The 12,049-nt window shown below is 35.4% G+C and overlaps 1 protein-coding gene across 6 annotated transcripts in view; it reads left to right on the forward strand.

The window, feature by feature from the left end:
• The window catches only part of COP1 (COP1 E3 ubiquitin ligase), a 246,412-nt gene that overhangs the window by 88,719 nt on the left and 145,644 nt on the right, over positions 1–12,049 (forward strand). For all 6 annotated transcript variants that reach the window (XR_003612279.2, XR_003612280.2, XR_003612276.2 and 3 more), the window contains one exon: positions 10,851–10,965. Coding sequence is in view for 1 of the 6 variants with exons in the window: in XM_028122995.2 (XP_027978796.1) it covers positions 10,851–10,965 (115 nt within the window). In the remaining 5 variants the exon portion in view is untranslated. The remainder of the gene's footprint in view (positions 1–10,850; positions 10,966–12,049) is intronic.

Here is a 12,049-nt window from a genome sequence, read left to right on the forward strand (position 1 = left end):
ACCCCTGTTTTTGTTTTTGTTTTTAAAGATTTATCCATTTATTTTAGAGAGCGGGAGAGAGAGAGAGAGACAGAGAGAGTACACAAGCAGGAGGGGCAGGGGGAGAGGGAGAGAGAATCTCAAGCGGACTCCACACTGAGCGTGGAGCTGATGTGAGGCTCGATCTCACGATCTTGAGATCACAACCCTAGAAAACCAAGAGTGGACACTTAACTGAGTGAGCCGCGCAGGTGCCCCAAAGCTGGGAAAAATCTTAAGATGGTGAGTGTAGAGGGAGACAAAGCGCTCATATAAAATGTTTCAATATATAATTGAAATTGATTTATAATATGTAGTAGATTAAAATAATTTAGACAGTGCTTATGCATACTATTAAAATGAGTCTTAATGAAATATATAATTTTTAAGAAAAATTAAAAATATTGAGATTAAAGTAATTATAGGACAATTTGAATAGACCAGTTGCCATAATTATTAATTTAATGTGATTCCATAAAAATCTCAATATTTTTTAAGAGTGCAGGGAGTGTGACCGACTTTAAAGTTCATTAGTAGGATGAATGGATTCAGAGGTATAATAATCACAAGGGCATTTACCCAATAAATTATTAAAATGTATTCTAAGACTGCTGTAACAAAAGGAGCACAATAAAATTTAAAATCGAACTCAAAAGTAATGAAGAATTTATTAGACTGTGGTAAAGGTGGTTACGCAGATCAGTGGGGAAAGTGGGGATTAAGTAAATGGTGTTGTGATAGCCAGGAAACCAAACCATTTGTGGAAAACCACTTACTGTGAGAGTCTAAATCAGCTAAATAATGAGATAAATACTAATAGGATTGTAGAAATTAAGAAAGAAGGCTATATCTTACATAAACAGAATTTTAACAGTGAACAACATTTTAAAAAACTAGGAAAGGTATTTTAAGTACGCTAGGTAATTGGTTTAGTTGCTTCAAAATAATGAAAGCTTTTTATATCCATTTCATCTTTTTTTTTTAAAGATTTTATTTTATTTTATTTTATTTGAGAGAGAGAATGAGATAGAGCATGAGAGGGGGGAGGGTCAGAGGGAGAAGCAGACTACCTGCTGAGCAGGGAGCCCGATGCAGGACTCGATCCCAGGACTCCAGGATCATGACCTGAGCCGAAGGCAGTCGCTTAACCAACTGAGCCACTCAGGTGCCCCCATTTCGTCTTTTTGATGAAAGCTCCAAATAGGGTAAAAAAAAGAAAAAATGGCAAAAAAAAAAGTGAAAATTCAAAAAAGGTGAAAATTCAAAAAACGTGAAAATTCAAATGGCCCGGTCACAAATGAAATAATACTCACTTTCCCAAATAATAAAACAAAATATGAAGTAATACAAGGTTCAAAGGAGTCACCTAATAGCTATGGTTCAGAACTTTTCAAAATTGTAAATACTCTTTGCTGTGTGTGGTTGTGCGTGAGTTTGGGAGAGGGAAAGGGAAGGGAAGAGAGTTGGTAATCTAGGAAGAGTATTTGGCAATGTATACATAAGACGAAAGCTGAAAATGTGAGTTTATCATTATACGGATAGAAATTTATTATAAGAAATGATTCAAAGTACTGTGTAAAGATTATATGCTAGTATTATTTATGTAGGTAAAAATTCTGGGAAAATAAATACTCCCAATCATAATAGAATACCTAGAGAAACTATGGTACAGCTATAGGATTTTATTACTCTTAAATAAAAATTCTTTTTTAAGATTTTATTTATTTATTAGAGAGAGCAAGAGAGAGTGTGTGCGCAAGCACAGGGAATGGCAGGCAGAGAGGGAGAGAGAGTGAAGCAGGCTCTCTGCAGAGCAAGGAGCCCGACCTGGGGCTCGATCCCAGGACCTTGGAATCATGACCTGAGTTGAAGGCAGATGCTTAAGCGACTGAGCCACCCAGGTGCTCCTCTTAAATAAAATGTTTATAGTTGAATTAAAAAATGTGTTAACAGTATAATGTAAGTGAAACCAGAAACAAATATTTTATACCTCTGGACTTTTATAAGTACTTGTTGATTTTGCTTTAGAATTATTATATATCCTTAGTATAATTAGCAAAATCAGGAAATTATCATTAATATTATTTAAGATAACTTATTTAAATTTCAGCAGTTTTGCCATTAATACCATTAATAAATACTCTTTTTTAGCAGAAAGAAAAAACTTTCCTTGTTCAGTACTAATCTACAGTCACTTGTTGCATTTTGTTGTCATGCTTCTCTAGTCTCCTTAAAATTCTTATCGTTCCTCAGTCTTACATTACACTGACATTTTTGAAGAGTATGTTATTTTGTAGAACATCCCTCACTGTGAGTTTGTCAGATGTTTTCTTAGGACTCAATACAGATTATCCATTTTAACCAGGAATACTACAGAGTTGCACCCTTCTGTGTTAGTTTCTCATATCTGGGTGCATAGGATACCTCTTTGCTCAATACTGATGATGTTAACTCTGATCACTTTATTAAGGTGGTACCTGTCATATTTCTCTACTGTAAAATTACCATTTTCTCTCTTCTGTGCTATTAATAAATCTTACTTGAAATAGTTATTGATACGGCTATTGCCCAAATGATAATTAATGATAATTTTTAATTCCTTATTCCACATTTATTAGTTAGCATTTCTACTGTAAGAAAGACCTTTTCCTCCTCTTTGTTTATATCCTTATGGATTTATGGATTCCTAATTCATTCTGTTAATCATTTTTTAAAAAATATTTTATCTGTTTATTTGACAGAGAGAGATACAGTGAGAGCCAGGAACACAAGCAGGGGGAGTGGGAAAGGGAGAAGCAGGCCTCCCGCTGAGCAGGGAGCCCGATGAGGGGCTCAATCCCAGGACCCTGGGATCATGACCTGAGCCAAAGGCAGATGCTTAACGACTGAGCCACCTAGGCACCTCTCTGTTAATCACTTTTAACTTAAATTGTCCCATGTTTGGCTGGTTGGGACTCTTTGAAGTTGATTTCCATGTTCTTTTGACATGTTCCTATCATTCTTTAAGTACCTTCTTACATTCTTAGACATTAAGATGTTGCAGCATCCCCTTGCCCCAGTCCTGGAATCAGTGATGTATCCAAGAAACCCCATTTTCTTTTAATGGTGAATGTTATTTAAATACCAAGATCTGGGTTTTAAGTGTGCTCATTGGTCCTCGAATGTCAGTGCTTGTAGGCCTTTTCAGTGGACAGAGAGACCTAGGAGACATATGTATGTGTATATATAATATATGTTATGTTATCTATACATATATATGTGTTAATTACATATTAATCACCTTAAGTGTTTGATTAATGAAAGGACTCACAGGAGTCAAATAGTTTATACTTTTGGAACAGCTTGATTAAAGGCAGTGGATACCATACAGCCAAGCAGAAGGAGGATACTCATTGAAAGGGGTCTGGCGATTTCAGGTCCAGGCTTCTTTGTCCTTCCAGACTGGGTCACACAGGAACTGCTTTGTCTCCAGGTTTAGAAATACTCCTGGCTTGTGTCTCAAGTACTTCAGTAGTAGGAATCCAAAGTTGGCTTGTGGTCAGGATCTCTTATTTTAAATATGTCACATAGGCAGTACATTATAGTTACATGACCAGCCTTTAAAGGCTCCACTGAAACCATGTACAAATCATAAATTCATTTATTATTACTAAACAATGCTGACAGACTAATATATTTTGTTCCAGAACAACTCACTGACTTATGGTACAGAATATCATTTTATCTTTCTTTAGTGAATACATTCCGTAATGTAGGCAGGAGTCTAGAGATAACCATGTGGGCAATTCAGACTAGCTGAGATTAATCCATGCTGCTCAGTATATAATACATAATATTTATACAATCATATATATTTCATATATGTATAAAACATATATATATATAAAACATGTCTCTGTTTCAGTATCTCTCCTTTAATGGATGAATGGATAGAGAAGGTGTCTATATATACACAATGGTATAAGTGGAATAAGTCAGACATTTGGTAAATGTGGCCATTTTTATTTAGAAGTAATCTAGATCAACACAAGTGATGAACATTTCATTTTGATTTTTAACCATATTTATATCCTACCTATAGATCTAGACCTTATCCTGAAGGTATTCATTCTGATGATTGGCCTTGTAGATTATTTACAGCCAGTTCATATTCTTAAACATCTGTCCCTTCACAATTAGTGTATTTCTCTTCATTTATATTAATGTTATTTTTAAATTTAACAATTAACATATGGCAATGAGCTAAGCAATGCATTTTTACCAAGAATTACAAAGCAATCTTAATTTTGGATGGATTAGAAAGGAATTGCACTGAAAAAATAAATTCAAGAAAAGCTAAGAGTAAATAGCAAAATAATTGTGAAAAAAAGTTGCAGTAAAACCTGGAAGGCAAACAGTGGTTTTGATTGCTTCTTTGTTATATTCTTGGTTTTTGTTATTGTAATCATTCTCAGACTAAATCTTTCAGACTAAAATCTTTTCTGTGTTTCCATTGAGCAAGATCCCTTTTTAAAAAATCCAGATTCTTGGGAACGCCTGGGTGTCTCAGTCTGTTAAGCGTCTGCCCTGGGCTCAGGTCATGATCCTAGGGTCCTGGGATCGAGTCCCACATGGGCTCCTTGCTCAGCGGGAAGCCTGCTGCTCCCCCTGCTTGTGTGCTCTCTCTCTCTCTCTCTCTCTCTCTCTGGCTGACAAATAAAATCTTAAAAAAAAAAAAAAAATCCAGATTCTTCCCCTCAGAATTTATAAAAATTATGTTGGTACATAAAAAGGAATATATTTCATGAATATGTAAATAGAAGCACAATTACAATAAAAGAAACACTGAACTGAGCTCTTAATGTTAATTACTAGAACCATTCAAGTTACCCCTGTGCTTCTGACAAATTTCATCACCTTACCTTATGTCCAGAACTAATTACTTTTCTGATATTTCTGTTTACAGTGTGTTGATTTTTTAAAATAGTTTTACTGTACATATATGTATCTCTATATTATTTGGTTTGGCTATATGTAGACTTTCTAACAATGATAGTATGTAGTTTTTTGAGATTTGTTTTTTCAAAGATTAGTTCCTAATGTCTGTGGATGTAGTTGATTCATCTTCACTAAGGTATAATATTCCATTTTGTTAATGTACCACAATTTATCAGTTGTGCAGTCTGTCTACATTTGAGTTTTTGTAGAGTTTTTATTTTTGCTATCAAGGGCATCTTTGTTCATGTCTCCTGATGTACAGGTGCAAGAGTTTCCCTAGATTTTGTACCTGGGAGAGGAAGTGAGGATGACAGGGTAGACACATCAGTGGTTTTTGTATTTTGCGATAATATCAAATTGTTTTCAGAGTCTTTTTATTAATATAAAGCTCCTACCACAAAAGTATATGAGTTCATTTCTCCACATCCTTGTCAGTACTATTGAACCTGTAAATGGTTGCTACTTTAGTGGATAAGAAAAGAGGTTAGTTGTGGTTTTAATTCTTATTTTTCTGACACTCTAAAGCCAGCATGTTTTATTTATTGGCCTTTACTTTTTGTGAAATAGCATTTCATGTCTTTTCTCAATTTTTAAATATTGGTCTTCTGTTTATTTACTTGTAGAAGCTTTAATATATGTTCAAAGTAGTAATAACTTGTTTCTTAGGTGTTGCGAATGTTGCGAAGATCATTTTACAGTTTGTAACCTCTTGCCTCTAATGTTGGGTTTTGATGAACAGAAGTTCTTAATTTGAGTTACTGAATTTGTAACTTCTATAATTAATGCCCTTTGTGTTTCATTTAAGAAATTCTGCCCTGTTGAGATTATAAACATATTCAGTGATACAGCACATGGCCAATTTTGTAAATGTTCCATGTATGCTTAAGAAGAATATGTGTTTCTCATTGGTTACAGTGTTTTATATGTATTCATTAAATTAAGCTTTTAAACTAGGTCATATCATTTTCTCAGTTGAGTTGATGAGGTTAATCTGCTATGTTGGTGGGTTTGTCAATTTCTTTAGGAATTTTTGCTTTATATATTTTTGAAGCTGTGCTATTATGTGTGTACTGGGTATACAATTATTAAGTTGAGAGTTTTGCATTTCCAGGTGCTGTTTCCATTTCCATTTCCATTAATGCTTTTTCATCTTGAGTTTTTTTCTCCTTTGATTAAATTTGCCTAGTACATTATTTTTCATGTTATTACTTCCAGATATTTAGTGTCTTTATGTTTTCAGTGTTTTTTTTTTTTTTTTGCAGATAGCATACAGTTATATTTTAAAATTCCTATCGCTAATTTAATTAGTATTTATCTTTATTACTCTTTAATGCTTGCTATTTCTCTCCTTTTTGTGTTTTTCTCTTATATTTTTACCCCCTTCTCCCACCACTTTACTGTTTTAAACATTACCTATTCTGTTAAAATGCTTTCAGTAGTTATCCTTGAAATTGATCCAAAGTTAACATCTAAACAGAATCTAAAGTTATTATCATCTTTTTAAAAAAATCTAATTCCAGGGGCGCCTGGGTGGCTCAGATGGTTGGGTGTCTGCCTTCGTCTTGGGTCATGATCCTAGGGTCCTGGGATCAAGTCCTGCATTGGGCTCCCTGCTAGGTGGGGAGCCTGCTTCTCCCTCTGCCTCTGCCTCTCTCTCTCTCTCTCTGACTCTCATGAATAAATAAATAAAAAAGATTAAAAAAAATCTAATTTCAGTATAGTTGACATACAATGCTGTATTAGTTTCAGGTGTACAATATATTGATTCAGCAGTTTTGTACATTACTCAGTGCTCATTGTGATAAGTATAGTCTTAATCCCCTTCACCTTTTTCATGCATCTCCCCACCTACCTCCTCTCTGGTAGCCATCAGTTTGTTCTCTGTAGTTAATAGTCTTTTTTTTATTTGTCTCTTTTTTTCTTTGTTCATTTGTTTTGTTTCTTAAATTCTACATATGAGTGAAATCATATGATATTTGTCTTTCTCTGACTGACTTTGTTTACTTAGCATTGTACCCTCTAGATCCATCCATGTTGTTGCAAATGGCAAGATTTCGTTCTTTTTCATGGCTGAGTAATATTCGTGTGTGTGAGTGTGTGTGTACACACATACACCACATCTTCTTTATCCATTCATCTGTCAGTGGACACTTGGGCTGCTTCCATAGTTCAGCTATTGTAAATAATGCAATAAACATAGGGTGCTTGTATCTTTTTGAATTAGTATTTTCAGATTGTTTGGGTGAATACCCAGGAATGGAATTACTGGATCATATGGTAGTTCTATTTTTAATTTTCTGAGGAATCTCCATTCTGTTTTCCACAATGGCTGCACCAGTTTTCATTCCCATCAACAGTGTACAAGGACTCCTTTTTTTTTCACATCCTTGTCAACACTTGTTTGTTTGTGTGTCTGTTTTTGACTTTAGCCATTCTGACATGTGTGAGATAATATCTCATTGTGGTTTTGATTTGCATTTCCCTGATGATTAGTGATATTGAACATCTTTTCATTAAATTTAATATCTTAATTACTCTCTTGAACAACATAAGTGCTCCAGATTGAAACTTTCTTCACTCTTCTGATTTATATGCCATTTTTTGGTGTATTTATTCTGACATGTTCTTAAGCCCAATAATTTAGATATTATAATTAATGTTACAAACAGTATTTAAAATTACTTATTGATTACAGGTTTTCTTCTTTTCATTTTGTGCTTCAGGCCTTCCAGTTTGTTTACTGAATTTTTTTTTTAAGATTTTATTTATTTATTTGACAGAGACACAGCAAGAGAGGGAACACAAGCAGGGGGAGTGGTAGAGAGAGAAGCAGGCTTCCCGCCGAGCAGGGAGCCCGATGTGGGGCTCGATCCCAGGACCCTGGGATCATGACCTGAGCTGAAGGCAGATGCTTAATGACTGAACCACGCAGGCGCCCCTGTTTACCGAATTTTTTAAGCACACAATTTCACACATTTTTTTAAAAAAATGGCTTATAGGCAATATTCTTTGTTTTCATTCACATGAAAAAATATTGCTCATTTTATTGCAGGATAGTTCTTTCAGGATCTGAATTTTAGATTGCAGTTGTTTTATTTCAACTTTTTGAGGATAACCAAAGTTCCTTTTTCTAGCTTCTTTTCTTGCTATTCAGTATTTACCTATTAAGTGATGGTCCTGTCAGGTGAGTTCTCTCTTCTGTTTGTCTGATTTTTTTTCAAGATTTATTTATTTAGGGGCACCTGGGTGGCTCAGTTGGTTAGGTGTCTGCCTTCAGCTTGTGTCATGATTCCAGGGGCCTGGGATCAAGTCCCACGTCAGGTTCCCTGCTCTGTGGAGAGTCTGCTTCTCCATTTCTCTCTCCCTCTGCCTCTCTCCCTGCTTGTGCTTGAGCTCTCTCTCTCGCTCTCTCAAATAAATAGATGGGGTCTTTGGAAAAATAAAAAATATTTATTTATGAGAGAGAGAGAGGTACAGAGAGACAGAGGGAGAAAGCAAGAGGAGGGTGCACGGATGGGGGGAGGGGCAGAGGGAGGAGAGAGATCATCTCAGGCTGACTCCCCATAGAGTGCAGAGCCCAACCTGGGGCTCCATCTCTTGACCCCAGGATCATTACCTGAGCCAAAATCAAGAGTCAGGCACTTAACCGAATGAGCCACCCAGGGCCCCTATTTGTCTGATTTTAAAATCATTTTGTTTTTGGACAGAAATACAGTTTTGCCTTACTGTGTCTAATTATTGATTTCTTTTAAATTTTCCTACTTGATAGGAATAATTTCTTTTGTATTTATGTCTGTTTTCAGTTCTGGAAAATTGTCAACATGAATTCTTCAAATATTTCTTCTTTAGTCTTTTACAGTTTTCTGGGTCTCTAAGTGCCCATATTTTCAACCTTATACTTTTATACTTCTTAACCTCTGTTTCAGATTTTCTACCTTATTTTTTATCCTTAGTTCTGGTTAAATCCTTTAGATTTATCTTCCAGTTCAGAAATTCTCTTTTTCAGTTTCTCTCAGTTTTAGTGTTTTTTCTTTTGTTGGTATTTGTCCCCAAATAAGTATTGTCCTCTTTGTCTTTCCCCTCCTCTGCACCATTATGTTTTCTTTAATATCACGTCTCTGAATTCAGCTTCTTATTTGCTTGTATATCTGTTAAATCTTTGGAAGTTGTCTTACTTTCTTGTGATTCAAGCACTGCTTTAAAATAAGATTTTTACCTGCCACCTGGTTTTAGCAGGGGTTCACTTTAGAGTGTTTTATTCAAGGTAGTACCTTAATATTTCTTACTTAAATACATTTGCAGTTATTGTATAGTTACGATGAACTTGTGTCATCTCAAGCTCTTGTCATTTGTCTCATCTCTGTGTCTGTGGGCCTCAAGCATAATAGAAAAATAACCATTTGTGGAAAGAATTGTCTTATCCTTTCATTTAATATGGTGTAGGCAATATTATATATTGAGGATCATAGATTTTTTTAATAGATTTATATGCCAATATATTTCAGGTTTGCTGGCTTTATGTATATGTGATTTAGTTATTCTGATCTTCTAATATATATGGTAGACTAGTACATTCATATTACATATTATTGCCCCTTAATTTAATAATCAGTATTACCTTGAGGCGCCTGAGTGGCTCAGTCGGTTAAGCGACTGCCTTCGGCTCAGGTCATGATCCCAGGGTCCTGGGATCGAGCCCCACATCGGGCTCCCTGCTCCGCGGGGAGTCTGCTTCTCCCTCACCCACTCCCCCTGCTTGTGTTCCTGCTGTCGCTATCTCTCTCTGTGTCAAATAAATAAATAAAATCTTTAAAAAAAAAAAATCAGTATTAACTTAAATATATATTCTGTCAATCAAGGACCATTTCTCTTATTCAAAGAGTACAGGGTTGCAATATAAGGATGATGAAAAAGTAGTTTCCTTTTGAACATTGTTTTCTAACAATTTCTGCATATTAAAATTCTCAAAATTCTAAAATTTAGCATGGTAGTTATAAAGGATGCTATCTTAATTTATTTTTTATTATTTTTTAAAGATTTTATTTATTTATTTGACAGACACAGCGAGAGAGGGAACACAAGCAGGGGGAGTGGGAGAGGGAGAAGCAGGCTTCCTGCTGAGCAGGGAGCCCAATGCAGGGCTCAATCCCAGGATCCTGGGAACATGACCTGAGCTGAAGGCAGACGCTCAAAAACTGAGCCACCCCGGCGCCCCGATTCTATCTTAATTTAATTTGGAGAGTTGAAAGAAGGTTCTTATTTCATTCTTATAAAATTGGCCTTGAGAGCCTATTTGCATATTTTATTGTATTTATTTATTTTTAATTAATTTATTTTTTTGGCTGGAAGATTAGAGTTTTATAGCAAACAAACCATATTGTACCAACCAGGGGCCTAGCCCAGCTGGGACTTCGCCCTTTGCCCCCATCAGGCTGCTTCCTCCTCCTCCCCCAACTGGCCCCATCCTCAGGTCTTTCTCCATCTCCAGAAGCCCCTCCCCTCTGGCCTTTGGTCCACCCAGTCCCTCCCCCACCTATGCGCCTCCCTGTAACCTGAGATATGTTGATAGATTTCCCCCCCTTCCTTACATAGTACAACCAGGCTTCCCCAGGAGGCTTGGGCTCAGGGGCAGGACCTGGACCCCAACTCCTGCCCCTGGCCCCCCAGACCCTGAGCTTATTTGCATTTTAAAAATAAAAATTGAAAAATATGGTCTAAGAACTATGAGTATTTACCATTTTTAATTATTTTAATATGTTGATATTTTGAATATGTAATCATTTAGGTATTCTGTGCAGAAAAAGACTATCATTTGTTCTAAGTTACAAGTGTCTTTTCTTATGTTACTACTTTAGACAAAGAAACAGCCTTGGTATAACAGCACATTAGCATCAAGAAGAAAACGACTCACTGCTCATTTTGAAGATTTAGAGCAATGTTACTTTTCCACAAGGATGTCTCGTATTTCAGGTACATATTCCAGACTTCTTAAAATATATCAAGTTCATATGTCAGATCCATTTCTAGTTTCTTATGCTGGATTCATATAAAGTCCTATTTATAAAACAAAAGTGTGTCTTTTCGACATATTCTACCAGAATGTTGTGGAGGTTCTTAGAGATCTTGAAGAACATTTGTTTCCCATAGCTGTTTTTGTTTTTATCCCTTCTATTTGGGGATTTTTAATCTTTGTGTAGTGAGCTATATAAAGTTAAGAAAAAAAATCAAGCATGAATATGTTGCTAAAAATCAGTTGCATTCATTTGCCTCTTATTATGAAATACTAAACATTTACTAAGTTTTAAGCACTGTCCTTTGTGCTAAGAATAAAAAGATGAAAGAACTGATTTCTGTTGTCAGGGAGTTTTGTAAATTCAGTGGGGCAAAGCAACAGGTAAATAATTCTATGTGATATTATATGTTGTATAAGTGTGTTAGGGGAATAGAGAAGAATATCCACTAATACAGCTGGGAATGAAAAATCCACACCAAGTTGAAAATGGGGAAATGTAAGGGAATGATCACTGTAGGGATTTTAGAGGATTGTATTTAGTCAAAGCTAGAATTCATTAACTAAATAAGATAATTAGAAAATTTTCAAAGTAGAGGAAATAACTTATGCAACATCATGGACATAATAGGGTATTTTCATTGCATTACTGCAGTTCTCCTTGAGTTGTAACTTTCTCAGTGTCTTTGCTCACCAATGAAGTAGGGACATTAATACCAACCCTATGTTTTGTTTTGTTTTTTAGGATTTATAGGTGATATAAATTAGGTGCTCAGTTAACTGATATCATTAGTAGTACACCTGCTCAAAATGAGGAAAAAAATGTGTGATATTTTATTAGTTGTTAAAAATCTGGCCTTAGTTTCCTCTTGAATAGGCATGTTTGTATTAAAATCTACACATTTTTAAAATTAAGAACACAGGAAACAATGGGTGTTGGTGAGGATGTGGAGAAAGGGGAACCCTCTTGCACCTTGGTGGGAATGCAAACTGTTGTAGCCACTCTGGAAAACATTATGGCGGTTTCTCAGAATGTTAAAAATA

This window comes from Eumetopias jubatus, unplaced genomic scaffold, assembly GCF_037043125.1.
Source record: "Eumetopias jubatus isolate StellerSeaLion01/CBP00866 unplaced genomic scaffold, mEumJub1_p1.0 scaffold_12, whole genome shotgun sequence".
Classification (NCBI taxonomy): Eukaryota; Metazoa; Chordata; class Mammalia; order Carnivora; family Otariidae; genus Eumetopias; species Eumetopias jubatus.